The sequence below is a fragment of the Epinephelus lanceolatus genome, chromosome 19, assembly GCF_041903045.1.
Source record: "Epinephelus lanceolatus isolate andai-2023 chromosome 19, ASM4190304v1, whole genome shotgun sequence".
Taxonomy (NCBI): Eukaryota; Metazoa; Chordata; class Actinopteri; order Perciformes; family Serranidae; genus Epinephelus; species Epinephelus lanceolatus.
The window spans coordinates 36,195,249-36,217,396 of record NC_135752.1 but is presented as its reverse complement, the minus strand read 5'-3'; the positions used below and the strand labels follow the sequence as shown (position 1 = coordinate 36,217,396).

Here is a 22,148-nt window from a genome sequence, read left to right as displayed (position 1 = left end):
ATGCTTCAAAATGGCTAAAATGTGACCGATCGCTGTGGCTCCCCCTGTGGACCACTGTTGTTGTTTCTAATGTTTGGTATGACTAAGTCATGGTATGGTATGCTGTACATAATCATGGAAACTGTCAGTATGTCATTCTGTCAGTCAGTCATTCTGTCTGTCCCACGTTTTTCTACTCACTGACGTGGTCAATCTATGTGAAACTGCACTTTGAGGATTGGCATAGGTAGAAGGTGATAAAGCTACCAATGAGTATGGACTAGTCTCAACAACTATCAGATGTATAAAGTGCTGCAAGAATGAGTCCCAAAACCCAGAAATGAGTTCGAATTTTTGTTGATGTTTTGCTGAAATTTGTTGATTTCATAAGGGATGCAGGGGACACGCCTCCTTCAATATTTAGAGCATGTGCATGTGTTCACCACATGTTAAAAACATGAAAGCAGCAGAGGACTTTTATTTTTAGGACATTTACACCATAAATTGTTGCCGAAATGGCACAAACTGATGCACATAAAGTCACCAGAGTACTGAATTTAAGAGTCTGACTGGCGGAGGACCCCAAACCCCCCACTGTATACATGAACCCCCAATGATGCTGAATATATTAAGCTGTGTGGAGCTTGAACTAATGACTAAAGAGAAATCCCGACCCCGTGGCTGGACCACATCATATGTTGTTATAGTACATCCTACAGATGTGTGCACCAATGCCTTGTTATAGACAGTAATTTATGACACTGTATTTTTTCACCTTGTTTTTTGCAGACACTGAGGTTTGTGGATTCGGTTGGCAGAAGTTTCAGTCTCACTGCTACAAGTACTTCACACACCGCCGGACGTGGGACGCTGCTGAGAGGGAGTGTCGGCTGCACGGTGCCCACCTGGCCAGCATCCTGTCACAGGAGGAGCAACTGTTTGTCAACCGTAAGTCTGCAATGTTGCACTGATGTTGCACGAATTGAGGATCCTGTGACAACAGCGATCAACAGCCTCATTTAAAGGACAGTTCCAGTTTTCAGCCACGTCACTTTGGTGCAGACTGATATTTCTGAACTATTGGGTGCATTTCTAAGAAATTTGGTTTAGACGTTCATGTTTACTCTCCAAACTGTTAAGTGAAAACATCTGCTGCTGCTTCCTTGTTTAACTCTGACTCAGAATTTACTGAACTGGTTTCAGCACACAGTTTTATAATTAAGTGGATTATCATAAAAGAAATGTGCCGCTGCATTCACATTGATGTTTGCACCAACAGATTCTTCTTTAGAGCCAAAACTTCCAAATCTCAGACTCCAGCTGTTGAAAAACTGATTTTGTCTTTAAGATACTGAGACTATTGTTGTTCCTTCCACTGATAAACTAAACTCTGTGACTATCTAGAAGCACTGCTGCTGTTTTATAGGCCAGTGCACTTTGAGAAAACAGCGTGTTTAGAGAGAGGACAGTTGCATCTGTGCTCTAATCCAATGATGAGTGTCAGTAAGATAAAATAAAGTCTTTAAACAGAGACTTTCCATACACACAATCAGACTTGAGCAGCATGTAAACTGTCTCTCACTTTATTGGGGACACTGAGATGAAATGGACTTGTGCCGTTCATTAAAAGCTGCTCAGCCTGAACGTCTCTTCTGATTTCTGCTCTCGTGTTTGTTCACACTCTTGATTATCACTTCTGCTGCTGCTGCTGCTGTACACATGTTCACACCACAAGCGTGTAAATCAACACATCGTCTCCTCCTCTCTCACTCGCTCCTCTCGAGACCTCTCTGCATTGTGACACTAACACAGACTCTAAGTTTAACTCTGATGTGTTTTGCCTCTGCAGGTCTGGGCAGTGACTACCAGTGGCTCGGCCTGAACGACAAGATGTTTGAGAGAGACTTCAGGTGGACTGATGGAAACCCATTGGTGAGGCAATTCAATAGATCAGTCTGTGGAAGAACCACGAGCATCTAATGAAAATATTTAATCTATAAAATCAGAAGGAAGCCTTGTATTGTAGCCTCCTCCAGTCTGATTGTCGAAGTATCCTTGAGCAAGATATTGAACCCCAAATGATGATGGCTGTTCCATCGGTGTGTTTAAACCATGTAGCAGGTGGCAGTAGCTGTGTGAATGGGTGAATGTGAATGTGAATGAACTTTGGCGTAGAACTGGACTGAAGAACAAGGGACCAGCTGCAGAGCTTCCCGTCCTCTAAAGCCCCATTTCCACTGAGCAGTACCGTTCAGTTCAGATTGGTACTTTTTTTTTCTGTTTCCAGTGTAAAAAGTTATGGATGGTACCAACAGAAGCGTTCCGTACCGTCCCCATGTTTGGTCCCCCCTCTGTTGGGGTACCTAGCACACAGATCTGGTACTAAAAGGTGGAGCTGTGAACACTGCAGTCTGATTGGTCAGTAGAGGACGGTCACTCTGCTCAGGGCTGAGTTGTGTCTGGTTTTGAGGCTCATGTAACCACTGTTCATACTGTGGAGAGTTCTATTAGTAAACTGTAACTATAAAATGAAAGGATGTTTTGCTGCCTCTCACAGCAGCTGGAGTCTGAGAGAAAATAACTTCATTCACTGGGCCGACTGCCAGTGGCTTTTAAGGTGGAACGTTAACTTGTAATGTTACTCACTTACTGTTTGGTGGAAACGGGGCTTTATTAAGAAGTTAAGTTTTCTAATGTTGTTAAAGGTGTAAACATCAATGGCTTTAATGGTCAAACATTACACTCACAAATACATAATCTATTTAGGGATGTTTAGGCGACACTGTTGCACGTCTTCTTCTGCTGTTTATTTGAAACAAAGCAGAAACATAAAACACGTCCTGTGTGCTGGTCGTGATGCAGCACCTCATATGTATTTACTCACGATGACACATTCTCACACACATTGTGCGTCTGCTGGGAAACACTAAGCTGTTGCAGCATGTGAGCTGGACTCTGCAGTGAAAGCGAGGCCTGAAACCTGACACTGGGGGGACTCTGCTGTTGTCATGTGTTATCATTCAGAACAGAGGCACACCCTGCCCGGGGTGAAGCTCTGTACGTACAGCAGAGCGCCTGTTTTGTGTAGCATGTAGTTTATGTAGTTTTGTTTTCTCTCGGTTTTTCTTTTTAAACAAACCAGAGCAGCTGATTTGTGGGTTTGCTCCTGCAGGAAGCTTTAGGTTTGTTTGGGCCTGTGGAGCTGGCCGTCCCAGCAGCACCACTGTCTGCTGTCTCTGTGAATTACATCCAATATGCATCATCTCCTCATGGGGATATGCACACATGAGCAGTATCGATCATGGCAGGATAATCACAGAAATCATCTTGAGTGTCTCGGTATGATGCACTCGAGTTTGAGATGCAGCACAATCAGGAATGTCTGGGGATTAAGTAATACCTCACTGCGCATTTATAGCTGAGTTTATTGGGTGTTTGACAATAAAGTGAAAGAGGGAAAATGTGTGTTGTGGCAGCAATACGACCACTGGAGGCCGAACCAGCCGGACAGCTTCTTCCAGTCAGGAGAGGACTGTGTGGTGATGATCTGGCACGAGGGAGGACAGTGGAACGACGTGCCCTGCAACTATCACCTGACCTTCACCTGCAAGAAGGGGACAGGTACACACACACGGACACACATGTACACACTCTAAAGATTTCGCAGGTAAAAGTCAACAACACAACTCAGCCTGTAAAAACAGTAAGGCTGCCCCCTGATAGTCGACGAAACCCAAAAACAAACCTGAAATTTTATCAGGAGCTGCCCCTTGTCAAAATAAATCCAAACCTATATGACTGGAGCATGTGTGACTTTAATTTGAAAGGACAGACACAGGAAGTGTCCACGCTCAGCAGTCAGACAGGAGTCAGGTTAATTTCCAGGGCTGGTACCTGCGGTTATTCCACAGGCTAGTTAATAACATGTCGGGCAGGAAATCCAAAGTGTGGGATCATTTTGAGAAGGTGAAGGACGAACCCAAGGTGATATGTAAACTCATCTTCATTGGTCGACTACAAACATGACGTGTCATCTGAAACATGGAAGTAGCTACATGCCCATTAGCCCACAGCGTCATTAACAGGCGGCTCGCTCAGTGTGTGACGTGCACTTGTAGATAAAATATAGGCCTATATTAATGAAGGTTCATTAGTACGGTTTTGTATTTCTCTGTAATGTAGCACAGTGTTAACAATGTTACTGATACTATTCTTTCTCACACCTTCAACTCAAACCACCAAAATATATCATTTAATCATTACATTCATATCAGAAACATGCAGGAGACTAGTCCACTGATGGACCCTGATGACGACTGTTGGTGTACTAGAAAGATTCTATGTCGGGGGGGCAGCCCTAAAAAACAGTAAAATAAAATGTATGCTATGCCAATCCTATGTATCTCTGAGAAAATAACAAAAGTCACATCATTTGAGGCGTCTGGGCTTCATCTCGAGACAAACAGAGAGCCTGGAGATTCTGAGATGTGCATGGGTACTTACCATGCAGCTATCCTGTTGCATTATGGGAATTGTAGGATAAAGTGTTTTCAGAAAAGTCAGGATATCTCGGCCTCTGCTGCTTTGATTTATTCCTTTCTCACAAGTCTCCTGTACAATATGAAGTTGTCGGAGTATTTAATGATGCGTGTCCTCTAGGACATCTTTAGATGCAAGGGGTCATTGACTCTTTCCAACAATGGACACTTGATGAGCCAACCACTAGGCATGTGGGCTGTGACAAAAATAGTCCACTGAATTGTGTTTCTGAAACATTTGAGACAAGAACAACATGGATCTGTCTTCATTTTAGTTCAGCAACAGCAGTGGTTCCCAACTGGTGGGTCACGGGTCCGTTCTGAATGGACCGCAGGTGACTCACAAACATGTTAAGTTTGTAAGAAAACACACTTTATTTTTAAGTACAGTGAATTGCCGGCACAGAGCTTTTATTTTGAAGTGCCGTGTCGTGCTGTAGAATGAGTGACGAAGGGACAGCTGCTTGACAGAGACAGCAAAGTAGCCCCAACAACATGGCCAAACGCCAGTATGATGCTGAACATATTTAACTGTGTGGACCTTGAACTAAAGAGTAAGGAGAAATCTGGACCCTGTGGCTGCACCAGTTGGGAACTACAGTTAGTTTAAAAGTTTTTGGGGAGTTTCCAGAGGCAGCAAGTCACACTGGAAGCCCCTGATTTGCATAACGTAGCCTAAAATCGACATTATGCAAATGAGGAGCAGTTGCCTTGTCTCTTGAAACACAACAAACCTGAACTTTGCGCTCAGCTTTACGGAGCTTTTTAGCATCTTTGTGGTCACTGTTTTGGTTTTAGAGCCTAAAACTTTATTGTTTTAGGTTTACGTCCGTTTACAGCAGTTGCATTTGCATAAAACATAAAATTAAAAACAACTTTACAGCGTTGATATGACGTCAGATGTACTCAAAGTGTGTTGCGCTGCCTCCTAGTGGTCATAAAATCAGTAAATAGAAGTTTGAGTGAGCTCTTCCTGTTCTCTGCCATCAGTCTCATGCGGGCAGCCCCCTGTGGTGAAGGATGCTCGTGTGTTCGGGGCCATGAAGCCTCGCTACGAGATCAGTACCCTGCTCCGCTATCACTGTAAACAGGGCTTCATCCAGAGACACGCCCCGACTATACGCTGCCGGGCCAACGGCCAGTGGGACATGCCCAAAGTCACCTGCACAAGCCGTGAGTGTTTCAGACTCTTTGGTTCACAATCACAAGGCTGTGTGTACTGTGCAACATTTAGAAATGTTTTCACTTCTAATGCTCTTTTCCATCCGTCTTCTCAGCCGCCACCTACCACAGGTCAATCAGTCTCCGGCGCCGCAACAACCAGAACAACGAGCTACAGAACCTGCGCTATAACCACCACATCCATCACACCAAGAGTCATCAGAAACACAATCAAAACCAAGAGCAGCAGAAGAGTTACAAGTTCTTTCAGAGCTTGTGGACCCCTTTCCAGAGGGAGAAGAGGCACCAGCAGCAAACACACGTCGGGGACCAGATGAGACACTGATTGGGTTTGTGGGTTTGTAAATGAGTGTTGGCAGCCGAGCACAGTAGGCTGGCTACGTCGGTCCAGAGGCATCGATAGACAGAGAGACAAACTGTCTATCAATGTCTCTCTGAAGGACAAGAGGCGTGTTTTACCCGTGCATTGTCCCCAGAAACACTCCAGGATCTGAACTGTAACACTAGAGAGATTTAAGTTTCATGTGTAAAGTTAGCTCACTGATTATATCAAGTCACAACGCTCTAAACAAGACGGCTGGTACCTTAATGGCTTCACTGTGTGGTCGTCTTAATGCACCACATCAGCGGCCTGTGAGTCAGAGTTCATGACCTGGCAGAGGATCTGAACAGTCTGTCAGTCCGTCTTATTTTAAAGGTGCCCTGTGGATGAAAATTAACATTCATTGTTTTGTATCCTTGAGGCCTCACAAGTTTTTCACAATAATCACAGAGATATTTGTGGTTTATTTTTATAAGAGTGAGCCCTGTAGTTTAGAGACTTTACATATTGTTACTGACAGACTATAAAGCACAGAAGCATAATGCATTCACTGAAGAAAAGAAATCACGCTCTGTTTTTCGAGATTATTATCTCACAACTATGAGAAGTTTTTATGGGAAATATTCTGCTGTCGTTTTTTCTGAATCAAGAAGATAATCTCAGACAAACAAGAATATAAGAAATTATTATCTCGTTAATTCGGAAAAACGAGCAGATTTTTTTCCGTGAACTTTTTTTCACAAAATTCTAAGATAATAAACACAAGAATTGGCAAGATTATTATCTCGTTAATTTAGATTCAGAAATTATAAAAAAAAAAATTAATTACGGATAGATCATAATCTTGTAAAGAAAAACAGCAGCTTTTTTTCGAATTAAATGTTTTTTACGGAATTTTAAGATGAAAAAAAAAACAAGAATTCACAAAATATTTTAATAAATTAACAACAGGTGATAATTACTCATTTTTTTCATTACATTTTGTCTCAGAATCCTGAGATTAAAAAAAAGAGAATTTCCAAGATTATTTATCTTGTAATTTATGAGATTATCTTGTTATTTTAAAAAAAAGGCAGATTTTCTTTAATAAAATGTCATCTCAGAATTTTGAGATAATAAAAGAACAAATATTTCCAGGATTATCACCTCATTAATTTACAAGGTTGCTATTTTGTTAATTCAGAGAACAAAAGCAATTTTTATTATTCATAGAATTTTTTCTCAGAATTCTAAGATGATAAAAACAAGTTTCCAACATTATTATCTTCTTCATTTAGGAAATGATTATCTTGTTAATTCAGAAAAACAAGAACAGATTTTTTTCTCAGAATTCTGAGATTATTTTTAAAAAAAATAATTTACAAGATGATTATTTTAGTCATTTATGACATAATTATCTTGTAAACTGAGACAAACAAGAGTACTTTTCTTAATTTATACTTTTTTTTTTCAAAAGTGAATTTACAAGATTATCATTTCGATAATTCAGAAAAACGAGCAGAATTTTTTTCCGAAAATTTCCACTCAGAATTCGGAGATAATAAAATAACAAAAATTTGGAAATCATTACCTCATTATTGTCGAGATTGTTATTTTTTTAATTCAGGAAAATGAGAGCAAATATTTTATTCATACATTTTTTTCTCAAAATTCTGGGACAATAAAAAACAAGTATTTTCCAACATAATTATCTTGTTATGTACAAGATTATTATCCTGTAAATTTAGGAGATAATTTTCTTGTAAACTGGGACAAACAAAAGCACTTTTTTTTTATTCATAAAAGTTTTCTCGGAATTTTGATATAGCTAAAAAAAAAAAAGAATAAAAGATTAATAATAAAAAAGATTATTAATATTGATTATTATCTCCATAATTCAGAAAAACAGCAGAATTTCATTTTAGAATTCTGAGACAATAATCTTGTTAATTCAGAATAATATTTCAAATATTTCTTTCTGAAGTAAATGCATTATGCTTCCATATTAGAGAGCATGAATTCATCACTTTAAATTATTATCATAGAGCATTTTCCACTTTGTCCAGTTTCAATTTATTGTTGCTTATCAGGACCCATTTTTACTGGCTAATTTCCACATGTAGATTTTTGTACAAAATATTTTTAGCTGAGAAAAGTTTTTTAAATAAAAAGGAGAGGTGAGATTTAAAGAGACAGCACACAGAGCTGGAGGGGAGATTATTATGAATGTGTGTGTGCTGTGGCTATTAATCATAGGATATATAATATAGATACTATATGAAGCCATATAAATTTAACTTATTGTATACTTTAAAACTATGAATGGACTGTGATATTAAATAAAGGTCATTGGAACTGAAGTGATTCTGTTAATGATGACTTTCCTTGCTGTTTACAGATCTGATCATGTAGTACATCAGCTTGTCCAGGTGCTTTTTAATGTGCTGTGACTCAAAATCAACCCAACAAATTCACCACCAAACCGCTCCGGATTGTTTCACTCATTTTCTACAATATTCAGTCACAAGGTTTTACGTTAGCGGTACTGTAGATATTGCTTTTTGCTACAGATCTGGAATCTGTGTTTTTAATCCAACAAATAAGGGAATGTGAAACAAGATGTTTTTATGTGACCTTCTCCTCTTCATGTTCTGTATACATCTTTCATTTTATATATTGTTTGTCAATGTATATGCATTTTTTTAAATGTTCTTTACTCCATGTGGTTGATGGGGTTCACTGTATCTGTGGCACAAGAGCTCATTTTTATGTAATCATTGTTTCTTTCTTCATTTGAGTTACTGTAAAAAAAGAAAGTTTCCATCATCCTGGTTTCAGTGTCATTGTCAGCTGAGTGTGCAATAATAGGAACTATTATAACACAACCTGTCTTTGTGCAGTTTCATTTTACAACACTTTATTAAATGACAATTTAATTTTTCTAATTGTTAACAAATCCCATTAAAACACCAAAACCACATCCCAGACGCCAGAATAAATGTTGGAATTGTACGTTTCTGCAACACCATGTTACATTAGTGTATTAATGATACTAGTTACCTGGAGAGGTTGGAAAAAGATTTCTTCCCTGTTCCAAAACCAAAATCAAACCCTGAAAAGTGTAGGGTTAGCTAGCTAGCTACTGAAGATATAGCCTACTGAATGTATACACATGCTGCTTTTGCTTTTTAATGATTACTAGTCCATACCCATTGAGTGCACAGTTGCCCACGTACAGTTTCACATGGTGTGTGTTTGGGATACAGGTCATAGGAAACTGCAGATTAAATAGTCAACTGAACCCATTAAGAAGAGCAATGTATTCAGACAGAGTTTTTGTGAATTTGATAGTACGATGTCTGATGAACAATTTCCTGAACCTGCTGTCCTACTATTCGGCCACAGGGGGAGCCACAGCGATCGGTCACATTTTAGCCATTTTGAAGCATTTTTCTGTTGTTATAGCGCCACCCAGTTGCCAATTAGAGTTAAATTTCTCCAGTCACCTTGAGGCGTCCTGTTCTACATATCTACCAAGTTTAGTAAAAATCCATATGGCGGTTAGGCCTAGATAAGAAATTAGCCTACAAAGTTGCGTGGTGATGGGTGAAACCCTTGAGATGTTATACACCTTTATGTGATGAGCCACGCCCTCCGCAATATTCATTGCCTTATAGAAGCTCAGTTTTAGTAAGTTTTCCAACTTTTGCCAAGAGGGAACTTTAGATATTGGTCCCTAGATTATGTTCACCCAGTTTCATGCAGATCGCTCAAACTTCCTAGGAAGAGATCCATTTGAAGTGTTTTTCAAAAAATTCAAAATGGTGGAAAATCTATATAAGCGGAAGTTATGGGTTCTTGGGGCAAATGTGTTCCTCATGAGGAGAGGCATCTCTGTGCAAAGTTTCATGTCTCTACGACATACGGGGAATGAGATATGACCATTCAAAGTTTGCAATTTCAATCGGTTGCTATAGCGCCCCCCTTTGGCCAATTGATGTAATATTGCTTCATTGGCATCCTCCCATGACCCTCTACCACTGTGCCAAATTTCACATGGATTGACCAAGTCAGTGAGGAGAAAAACCTGGAACACACACACACACAGACAGAGTTTTCGTCATTATATAGTAAGATAGGATAACAGTGAAACAAAGACCGGCCCTGCTGTACAGGAACCAGTGAAGGGAAGCAGGGAAACTTTGCTGATATTCAACCAGCTGTGTGTCATCGCAGTGTGCGCAGATATACGGCGTATGGCTTCCCCCGAAGATCCCTGGGCATTCGGCGGCAGAGGACCGAGTCCTGGCAGCAGTGGTTCACTTTTACACTGTGATCTGTAGCCTATAGTTCGGCTTTAGCTTCTAACTATCTTTGTCTTTTTAACCTGTTGTTGCTGCTGAGTCAGTTTGACATCCTGGATATATCCTTCAAACACAGACTGTAGACCCCTCTGTCTGCTTCTCTCTGGAATCAATGTTTCATTTTTCAAAAATATGATAATGTTTCTTCAGGGAGCGCAGTTAGTGACAGTGTGGGCTCCATGCTTACTGTGACAGCTTGTCGGACGGGGCTTAGCGAAAGGTCAGTTGCCGCTGATGTCTCGCTATTATCTGATGTTGTTTGTTAGATTTGAAGAGTGGTCTGTAGCTCGGCAGCTTTCTTGCTTAGGTTTTACGTAATCCAGCTCCTCCAGCTCCAGATGTCAAAGTCGGCTCATATGTAATCAGAAGTAAATCACTTTAGAAACGTTGATATGGTACCTATGAAACGTGCAAATGTAACATATCAGTGGTTTGCAGAAACTTACAATGCCAACATTTTCCCCTGGCGACTGGGCTGTGAAAACCAACATGGCACATATTGGAACATTTAGCAGTTAAAGAGACAGATATTTGCCTCAGGAGCTGGTGGAGACCAAAAACAGAGCTAAAAGAGAGAATGTTGGACTCGGACTGTTAAAGCAATTGATAATATGTCTATGTTGTGTTTATAGCTCATTCCACTGCCCCCTATTGGTCAAAAGATATTACTGTAGCTTTAAAAAACGGCTCACTAATATATGGTTTGATTTTTATAAAAACGCTAAATCATTTCTCAGGAGTCTTTCACATCAGTGACCCGGGCCTGAATACAAGTACTCGTGACCACAGAGCCCATTTCATTTGGGCATGTTATGTTGATCCAAGCCTGGGTCCACTTGTAAATCATTCATGTATCCAGGTACAGTTGGCATCAGGCGTGAAAACCAGCTGTACCAAAACACGAAAGTGAACTGCTTCATATCAGGAGCAGCAGTTGGCCAGTAGAGTTGCAGACGAATTTGTCAGCACTGCTGGTCTCCTCTGAAATCTGTGCATGTCTGCAGTGTGAGCTGATCTGGGTGTTGGGTTGATGAGGAACGAAGGCGAGATGGTCGTTCTTGTCATCTCCAAAAAAACATTAACAAATGTCACGTGAATGATGACACCATTGTTCTCTGTTAACTGCTGAGAGGGGGGGCAATCGCACTTAGGTATGGTGTGAATTCATCGTACCTAAAATGAAAACGCCTGTAAAGCAGCTGGTCGCTGTGCATTTCAGCAAATGTTGCTTAAAGAGTAACTTAACAGCAGGCTGGAAAGTTGAATTTTGCTGCCCTCTCTGGCTGAAGGTTTCAGGCCTGTTCGACCCTCACCACCCAGAAACACTGATGTCACAGAGTCCTGGATCACGCCTCTACATCTCTGCAGCAAGGTAAGAAGTTAAGCAAGAACAAGCTGTGTTAGGAACTGTTAAGTTATTCTTTAACCAGGATTTGTTGGGGACTATTTTCAGTGGCGGATTAATCCACATTTGGTGCTCTAGGGCGTTTTTGTGGCTGCAGGATGGTGTATGTAGGATTGACACAAAATAAACTAGTGTGTGTGTTCATGGCGATGAAGAATAATGTCAATGACTCACTGATGTGTTTTTCTTACAATTGTGGAGCTGTATGACACAGAGGAAGAAGATATATCAGGCTGTAGATACAAACTAAACTCAGTGTTTTTTGTTGGGAATCTGTCACAGTAAGAAAAATATATAATATTAACAGATTTTTCTTTCAGTCACTGTGGCTTGTTGGTCAGCAGATGGCGCCTCCTGAGTTGAGGAGTTGCTAAAAAAAGATTAATTTCGAGCTTTTATTTAGATGTTTACCTTTCTAATACTGGAGGAAAATAGATTTAATTGCATTCTGATAAACGGTGGTCTGACACCTGCCTCTCAAACAAACAGCCTCTGAGAAACCAGCGTGTGAACATGAATCACCATAAAACCCAGCACGTCACCAACATGCCGTCACTCAGGTCCTTAAACAACTCCATGCTTCGCTGTGTTTCAGTTACAAGATCAACTGAAAGCAGCACCATGAATGGCGTCGGTGTTTCTGGCGTGCAGCACCCCTCCCTGTGGAAACATTACTGCATTACCTAGGAACTACACCTGGCACTGTGTGCGAGGCGAGCAGCCATCCTCAAGTCAATTACAGCCCCGGCTCCAGCCGACGTGAACTCTGCTGACTTTTATTTTTTATTTTTGCTTGACTGCAGTGTGATTGCTCATAAGTTGTCATGATGTATTTGGGATAATAGGCGAACTCAATGAGCCCTGTGTAAAGAGACGGAGGCAGAGACGTGGTTTATGTACTGTTTTATTGTCCTTTTGTCTTTGGGTCCCACAAGGTTTCCTTGTAATGCTGCAGTTATTAACAAGGCCGGCAAAGTTGGTCAGATTACACACAGAGTAAAAAGGCAACAGATGTGGGCTGTCTTTAAATCTTTTCAGGGGCAGTTTGGCATTTTGGGAAATACGCTCTCATGTCTGTACACTAAATATGAAGCTTTAGCCAGCGGGCAGTTAGCTTAGATTAGCATAAAGACTGGAAACAGCTAGTCCAGCGTTTAAAAATACACCTTACAGCACCTCTTAAGGTCACCAATTAATATGTTACATCTTATTTGTTTAATCCATCCAACAGCTGAGTTAGCTGGTTAGCTTTAGGCCTTGTCTACACTATAGAAGGATAAAATAATACGTAGCTACCGTGACATCATCCATTGTTTTGTGAGCTCTCATTGTGAAGCCTCGAGTATTGCATTTCAGTCGTCACCATCTTGGTTTTGGGAGCCAGAAGTGACCATATTTGGGTGCAAGGCTGGAGTTGTGCAAGAGCAAGATGTGGATCTGACTTGGATGCGGCCACACCCTTAATTATGCGTAACTTTAGCCTTAATAAAATGTAAACGTGCGAGTTGTATAAACATTCACCCTCTGTACAGTTGTCATGAACGGGTAAATTAACTATAGAGCTTGAACATGTTTATTTCTGCTGTAAAGTTGGGCATTTTATCATTGAGGTCTATGAGGATTGACTCACTCTTGGAGTCAGCCTCAAGTGGCCATTAGAGGAACTGCAGTTTTTGGCACTTCAGCGTTGGCTTCAGATGTTGCTGCTTGGTCTACATGAATACAGTTATTTTCCTCCATGTTTTGGCCTCTCGTCTACACGCAAACAGTTTAAGTCACTAAAATAGAGATGTTTGAAGACACCTCAGTCAATACACTCTCAATCCGACCTTGTCACATATCGACGTTTGGTCATGGACCTTCCACGTCCACATATGACGTGAAAGGTACCCTGGGTGTGTTGGTTGTTGATGTTCTGGGACGCCGTGTCACGTTCTGCCTGTTACATGCATTGTCGTCTTTCAAAATACACAGTTTTCTCTTTCATAAATACTGCGTCAGTACAACTACGCAAATTAAGGGTTTGGCTTTAGAATCTTAAGCGTAAATAGCCCTCCCCTCCCCTCCCTCCCACCCTACTCAGACTTTCGCTGCTTTAACTTTTGTTCTTGTCCCACCGCGTTTCCCCCTGACACCGCCAAGCACCATTAAACTATAACGGCGACTGGCCGAGTATCATGCCGACGTTAAAGGACAGCTTTTTTCGTCAGTGTGTCACCACTGACACCACAAGTCACTGCCGAAGCACCGGATTTCGACGACTTCAGAGGGAGAACTTTGTGTCTGTGTGGACGTGTGAAAGGGAGCGTGAGAAAGTTGACATCATCTCCTCAATTCACAAATGCCCATTGCTTCTTTGTGTAATGGGCAGAAACAGCAACGACAACAGCAGACTATGGGTTTGTTTATTATTACCTTTTCGTCCGTCCACACATAAGCCACATTACAGTTTCTCTACAGCACTTTAGGCCGTGGACCTGAAAGATGTTAAGTAAGTAGGAATCAAACGTATGAATATGTATGAATAAAGAAAGTTAGCTACTATTGTTTGACTTGTTACAGAATTTTCCTCACGGTTATTTAATGTATTGTTGACGCAGCCTTTATCGCCACCTACTGGCCTGGCAAGCAAGACCCGAGGGATAGCACCAAGCTTTGAAGCCATAGTGGCCAAACGTGGAATTACAACTTCCTGGTCCATCATGTGATGTCATTGGGCCCAGCAAGACTTTTCCCCATAGATTTACATTGTGAAAGAGGCGTTTGTAAATCATTGGATACATTTTTTTGAGCTTCACAACCCCCACAAAATGACTCGTTTCACTATCAGGATTTGATCCATTCAGTCCAATAACATTTCAAAATTCTAGATGAGCCTCATGATTGAATTTACTTTTATTCCCATTCAAGTTACCGCTTTTTCGTGTCATGGAAATCTACTTTTTTGGCTTCGAGCACCACTGAGCAATGTTTATAGGAATGAACGGCAACACCTCTCCAATGCTGTATCCAGTTCTCTTTCTAAATCCATAACGTGGACAGAGATATTTTGTAAATGATGGTCGTGTGGACAGAATTTTTACTTCAAATGGAAGGCAAAAAAATCTGATTTGGATGATGTCCATAGACATGTAGCCTTAGTTATGTCGTCAGAGCTAGGCTAGCTGTTTCCCTTTGTTTCCAGTCTTTATGCTAAGCTACGCTAACCAGCTGCGACTGTTGCTTCATAATTAACGTACAGATCAAAGTGGTGTGAATCTACATCTCTTCTAATCAACATAACATATGTTTTTGTTTAACGTGAACACAAGCATAAATGTAAAAACAGGAAGTTGTGGTTTCATGGGGAGTTACAAACTCTGACGTCCTCAAGTATTTCAGTGAGGTTGCACTCCCCAAAATGTCAAAGTATCCCTTTAACAATCTGACACTTAACATTGTTTGCAAAATGTTTACAATAACTGAAAATAATACAAGTTAAAAGGAACCTTTTTTTTGTTTTGTAATCCCTCAGAAGACTCTTCAGTGAGTGTTTCACTTCACAGCTGCTTTTCTGTAAAATCACTGTTAAGTTTCCCACATTGTCTAATCATTACTGAGATCTATTTATACAAGTCTGTCAAGCAGTTCTGCAGTGATAAGTGTGGCTGATTGTTCAGTGGCTTGTCAAAGGTGGAGCCAAGTAAAGCTGACCGTGTACCAGGCCCAAGTGGATGACCTAAACCAGTATCTGGGCCAGCTGGGCCTGCGTACAGTGAGCTTACACTTGATCAATGTGCACCGATTACTCTCTGATAACCTTACATGGAAGAAGCCCTTTGTGCCTCCACGCAGGAATTATTGGTATTTTGAATGTATTGTATTTCTGTCTCACGCAGCAGGCTGGGTGCAGGTTGGCTGCAGGCCCGCTGTGTCGGCTGGTTCAGAGTCTCTGCAGAGCTCAGATAACAATCAGGGCGCCAGTCGCTGCCAGGAGAACCATGCTCACTCTGTGACCTCAGCACTTTGTACGTTACTCCATGATTCAGCAACGCAAACCTCACGGGGAAAATCTGCATATTTTTATTTGCATTTTATCCAGCTGCATCTTGGTTGCACAGATGTCTAGTGTGTCATCAAATGTGTGAACTTCAGCACCTGGCGTTGGTTTGGTTTAGTCTCTGACAAAAATGTACCTTTTTAATTTTACGTCATCTGCACACTCTTTGTGTTCAGAGAGAACACTGAGCAAATTTTTGAGAACATCAAGCAGCTTTTAGACGTGGAAAGATTGTGGACAAAGTCAAAGATGCAGATTCACCCAGGCAGCATAATTTCACGCATGCCAAAAATGTCTCAGCTTGAGCTAAAAACCTGCGTGAATCTTGGCACTTTATGAATCATTAACAAAAAGAGAATAAAATATATATCAGGAGTTTCTGGTGAGTCAAAGGTCCTGTATTCAAATTCGTGCAAATACATAAGGTGAAAATTCCCTTCGCTGTCCGCCTGACAGCACCATGAGACTGCAGCTGTCGCATTATTTGATATGTTGTTGCCAAAGTTAAAGCTTTTGTTGAATACAGTTGTCATTCTCTCACGTGTCTAAGTTTAGACGAGCAACCAAAGGGTCATAGAAACAGAGATCTAGATGAAGATTTAGACTTTTGACAGCCGACATTAATCCTGAACTCATTCCTGCCGGTAGTCTTTGGGATTGTGGATGAACTGGTCCATGAATCTGTTATATTTTTTCTCTTCCCAAGACTCACTGGCATTAGCTAATATTACTGTCAGAGACATATCTTTACCAAAATGAATGATGTTGCCCTTAAGTGCACCAGGTCAAGCAACTAAATCCACCTCTGAATTTGAGCGGCATAGTTGTTTTACCAACGTCTGATTCCACCACTGAGTCTACACTAAAACATTAATTAATAAATGTCCATTCATCAGGCACTATCATCATCATTTAGTTTTTATTCTTGGACAGAACCATGCAATATTTTGTGTTCCCTCATAATAAAGTAGATTTTTTTTCTCACAATAAATTTAGCATTTTCTTGCAATACTTTTATGTTCTCTTACAATCAATTTTGCGTTCTTGCAATACTTTTGCATTTTATTAAGATAAATTTCTTGTTCCCTGACGATACTTTTGCATTCTCTCGCAATAAATTTTGGTTTCCATGACAATACTTTTGATTTCTCTCAAAATAAATTTTGAGTTCTCCCATAATCAGTTTTGCTTTCTCTCGCAATAAATTTTGTGTTCTCTGACAAAACTTTTGCATTGTCCCGCAATCAATTTTGGGACAATCAACAACTTATGTAGCAGTGCTGCAAAAACACTTTAATTTACAAGGCGATCTTTAACGCTATCTCACCAGAGTGACAACACAAATGCTGTGATTAAATCTAAAAGGAGTCGGACTCTTCTTGTTACCTGCAACCTAAGAATAGACCTATGTAACATTAATTTTTAAAGGTTTTACATCTTAACTGGACAGTTTGCTATCAACTACTGCGGTTTTCTTATCCTGTGTAGCTAAACGATTGCAAGAGAATGTCAAAATAATAATAATATTAATCACCTCGACCCTTGGAGGCTCCGTATGATACTTTTCCTGTCACAGAAAAAAAGGTTGTCAGTAATTAATTTTCTTAGTTTTTGTTGAAGAAAGTAACTGATCAGATGTTTGTAAAATTTCCACACTCTGCGCTGGCCACTACTATAGCTAACAAGTTTTTTTGTGTTTAGACTCAAGCAAAGATTTTATTCGTGGGATCATGAAAATACCTTAAAAGGTTCGATCCACTGCTGGATGACAGGTTAAAGAAACAAAGTTTAGACTCTTCCTCAAAGGTTTACCTGGGGAACCCTCTGAGTCCGATTCATGGAGTTACAAACGCAGGGCTGACGTCACAGATGAGGCCAGCCCGGGCTCTGCTCGTTCACTATAAGAAACTACAGTATTTGTATCAAAAATAGCAGTTTATCAAGGCGCTAGATAGATAGCTAGATAGAGTGTGTAGATCTACACTGACAGCTGCTTTGTGCTGGAGGAAGCTAAGTCATGCTCTGAAGTCTAAGATGAAGCCAAACAGAGAGATACAGCAACAAGAGTGACTCTGCAGCACAGTTCCTATTCATGCCAGGCATTTTCTACTGCTGCACAGGGCGAACTACTGTTTGCCTCGTCTCTCCTCCTTTAGGCATCTTCTACATATTCAGTGCAAAAAAATTCTTCTTTTTTTTTCCTTAGTATTGTGGAGTTTGTTTGTTTTTTTCCACCCTTATGTTACGCTTTATGTAAACCAAAGAGACTCAGATAGTTTGGCCAAGAAGAGAAAAAATAATAATGTAAATATTTCTACAGTATATCAAAAAATAGTCATAAACAGAATTACATTTCTAGATTATAACATTCTACATATTTAGAAAACATAAACAATGTTGGATTTTTCTTATTCAGTTTGGTGATGATGTTTGGTCCAACACATTCGTATAAAAACATAAAATACTGGACGGTAAGATGAAGTACAAAGTACCAGTCGTAGCACCTTGTTAAGTATGGACAGCAAAGATCGGTTTAGTTGTGCGAGGCTTGTATTCCTACCTGATGACAAGTATCACAGGGTTTTCTTTCAGCTGTGTTTCGTGGCTTTGTTGTTGTTGTTGTTCCAGGTCTTGAACAAAACAAGATAAGTGCCCAAAGTATCCGTCCAACCACAAGTCTTTCTGCTGTGAAACTGTTCTCAGTTCAGACGTGTTGTTCCTTCTTATACGACATGCCTGGTCCACTGAATGACAGTATGGCTGTAGCTGTGATATCCTCCAACCCTCACCCCCCAAAACAACCCACCCACCCCCTTCAAAGGCATTGATTAAATAATATGAACCTTAAATATGTGTAAACTAACCCTCAGAGAGTGTCAGGTCCCAGATTACAAAGCAACACCATGTCTGACAATAATGTCTTAAGGTTCAATGAAATAAAGCATCACAGTTTGAATGCGTCTCTTTTTCCACTAGTGTGTTCACTAGTGTATGAATGTGTGTGTGTGTGTGTGTGTGTGTGTGTGCATGCTCTGTGTGTGTTTGCAGCTCAGTTGTGGCCCTTGAAGCAATACACTCCGTACAGCTTGTGCTTTTTGTCGGGGAAGCCGTTGAACCTCACGGCAGCCTCCGTGGGGCTGCAGCGCCGGCGGGGTCGGGAGATGGGATAACGGACGCTGCCGTCAGCCAACCAGCCAGCGTCGCAGCGGTCGTAGCCTAGCAGCTTCCAGGCGGCGAACATTTGGCCGACCTTGGCAATCTGAGCACCATCTTTTTGACACGCCTGGACCGCCTCGTCGTAGGTTAACTTAGAGGGGTGGATCAGGTAGTAGAACCGACCTGGGAGGGCAGAAAGAGAAAGACAGATAAGCACAGAGGTATAAAAAAGGCAACTAGAATTAACTCCTTGAGGCTGTATGCCTCCGCAGTCCAGGCAAGGTACAGTTTATATCCATGTCTGTGAAAACATGGATGCTTCACACACATCTTCCCCGCGGCAGCACAGAAGATCTACACAATCAGCACAGTTTCAGGGTGGACACCCAAGATTCCATCCATCCATCTGTTTTCATCCACTTATGCTTGACCAGGTTGTGGGGGCACCCCAGACATCCCTCTCCCCAGCAACGCTTCCCACCTCCTCCTGGGGGACCCCATGGCGTTCCCAGGCCAAATGAGATATGTAATCTCTCCAGCGTGTTCTGGGTCTGCCCCGGGGCCTCCTACCAGTGGGACGTGCCCGAAACACCTCCAGCAGGAGGCGACCAGGAGGATCCTGATCAGATCCCCGAACCACCTCAACTGACCCCTTTCGACGCGAAGGAGCAGCCGCTCTACTCTGAGCTCCCTCCGGATGTCCGAGCTCCTCCTCCTATCTCTAAGGCTGAGCCCAGACACCCTACGAAGGAAACTCGTTTCGGCTGCTTGTATCCACAGTAGGGTTGGGTCGGTATGAGAAAAAAACGAAAACGGTCCGGTTTTTGTAAAAAAAAAAAAACAAACGCATCGAGTCGGTAATACTGGATTTTCGCCACTTGGGGGCGCAATTGACTCATTTAAAATAAAAAACGACCTTAAGACAACAGAGTGACAGTAACAAGTTGTTTCTTTTATTCCTTACAAATAAATTTTGCAGCTTACTCAATCAGTGCAAACAAGGGTTGCCTCCTTCGTCTGGCTCAAAGCCAAAGTGATGCCATAGTGGCGCATTCTTTGATTTCTTTAAGACTAAATTGTCCGCCATTATCGACTCCCCGTCACTGTTAAACAAACTCCAGGCTACAGTAGAGGCCTCGGCGCATGCGCACTCGCACCCCCTAGCTCAGTCCCCGCCCCACCCCCCTCTCTCTCCTGCTCACTGTGTGCTTGGTGAAGAGGCAGACACAGGTGCTCACAGACTCGGGTGTACTATAAGCGGAGCGGACTCCATCTAAAAATGTATTTGAAAAATCCCCACAATGTGAAAAATACATGCCGAACAGTCTTTTGTGTGACACTGGTGCGCGGAGCAGAGTCCGCGCGGTCATGCTTTGCGCGCACAGGGCTTGCGGACGTCCACTTTTACCGGGCGGACCTCCCCGGAGTCCGCTCCGTGTATGTTCCGCCCAAGTATGCGGTCCGGTCGGTCTCAAAAAAAAAAAAAAACCCAGTCCAAAACGGAGTACTGAACTGAACTGGTATTACCGAGAACTGACCCAACCCTAATCCGCAGTCTCATTCTTTCAATCACTACCCAGAGCTCATGACCATAGGTGAGGGTTGGGACGTAGATGGACCAGTAAATCGAAAGCTTTGCCAAGATAAGCGTGTTGATAATGGCCAGAAAAGTGTTTTTGCAGAATGTTCATCACTTCATCATTTTATCCTGTGAGACATTTGTGTCTTTTATGACTTTTGTCATATTAAGCGTATGAATTGCATATGAACTGAGTTATTTTTGAAGAAATTACCTCAAGGCCTTCTTGAGATACTGCATTTGCGACAATGGGACAGGTGCAAGGTCACAATGACCTTGATCTTTGACCTTTGACTACCAATATCTAATCGGGTCATTGTTAATTCCAAGTGGATGTTTGCACCAAATTCAAAAAAATTCCCTCAAGGTGTTCTTGAGATAAAGTGCTCACAAGAAGAAGACAGACAAGGTCACAGTGGCCTTTATCTTTGAATTGAATTAGTTTTAGGTTAAGTCCAGGTGGACCTTTGTGCCTTGAAAAATCACATTCACAAGAATGGGACGGACAGACAACCTGAAAACACAATGCCTCCAGCTGTGGGTATCGTTGGCACAGAGGCATAAAAATCAAAAGCATCAGAGCTGGCACAAATAAAAGTATCTTGTCCTCAGGCATTAAGCTTTTATCAGTGTAGGGTATCTATATCGATTAAATCTCCTTTAGGGACGTTATTGGAAGGGCAGCGTATTTCACCCTCCAGCCAGCTGCCATTTTGTCTGGGAACCACATGAATCTGCAAGCTCATGTTTTATTTGCTCTGGCAGATACCTCAGGTCTCCCCTCGCTTTGGACAGATTTCCAGGAGTCTGAAACCTGCCAGGTCAGTTACAAGCGTTTATCTAATGTAGGGCGTGTTTGAGACAAAGATTGTAAAGAGGAGCATCATTAAAGAATTGTAAAAAACGACAAAGATGGCTACAGCTGATGTGGAACTTTCTATTGAAGCTGCTATGCATCAGTACTGAACCAAGCAGGCAACCTCGGGGGCTGATAAATGAACACAAGTGCCAAAAACTGCAGTTCCTCTAATGGCCCCTTGAGGCTGGCTCCAAAAGCGAATCAGTCCTCATATATTGGGTATATTCAGGTACAAAAAATGGTTTTAGTCTCTATAGCTAATTTCAGCATTCATGACAACTGTACAGTGGTGAAGTTTTTTTATAACTCACCCGTTCACATTTTATGAAAGCTTAAAGTTATTTAAAATTAAGGCCGTGGCTGCTTTGAGTCACAGGTGGATGCCATCCACTGGCAAGTTGCTACCACTGCAACAACATTGGTTAGTCATAGCTGTCGCTATTTCAGTGTTTTTTCAGTTCACTTAAGTTAATTACTATGTTCTGGTCATCTAAAAAAGTATTTTTCCGCATTTGGTAGAATTAAAAAACCCTCTAAGGACTCGGATGTTCAGTTTTTTGGGAAAGTACATTTTGTCTTAATGGTTTTAAGCCTTTTTTTTGCTAGCAAAAATTAACATTAGCATAATCACAGTTACCCATAGACTGTAAATGCACCATGCTGGCCAAGCTAGCAGCCAGCAGCTAGCATTAAGGTTACCTCCACTCTTTGTCTACATATGGTCGCTCCTTATCAGTTCTGGCTCT

General features: G+C 41.4%; 2 protein-coding genes across 4 annotated transcripts in view; one reads left to right on the top strand and one right to left on the bottom strand.

Moving 5' to 3' along the window:
• The window catches only part of vcanb (versican b), a 54,588-nt gene extending 45,706 nt beyond the window's left edge, over positions 1-8,882 (top strand). For both annotated transcript variants that reach the window (XM_078162401.1, XM_078162402.1), the window contains exons 12-16: positions 769-927; positions 1,829-1,911; positions 3,456-3,600; positions 5,508-5,690; positions 5,795-8,882. In XM_078162401.1, coding sequence (XP_078018527.1) covers positions 769-927; positions 1,829-1,911; positions 3,456-3,600; positions 5,508-5,690; positions 5,795-6,024 — 800 coding nt within the window. In that variant the 3' untranslated portion in view covers positions 6,025-8,882. The remainder of the gene's footprint in view (positions 1-768; positions 928-1,828; positions 1,912-3,455; positions 3,601-5,507; positions 5,691-5,794) is intronic.
• A 3,775-nt stretch (positions 8,883-12,657) lies between these two features.
• hapln1b (hyaluronan and proteoglycan link protein 1b) overlaps positions 12,658-22,148 on the bottom strand; it is a 43,896-nt gene continuing 34,405 nt past the window's right edge. For both annotated transcript variants that reach the window (XM_033647750.2, XM_033647751.2), the window contains exon 6: positions 12,658-19,147. In XM_033647750.2, coding sequence (XP_033503641.1) covers positions 18,858-19,147 — 290 coding nt within the window. In that variant the 3' untranslated portion in view covers positions 12,658-18,857. The remainder of the gene's footprint in view (positions 19,148-22,148) is intronic.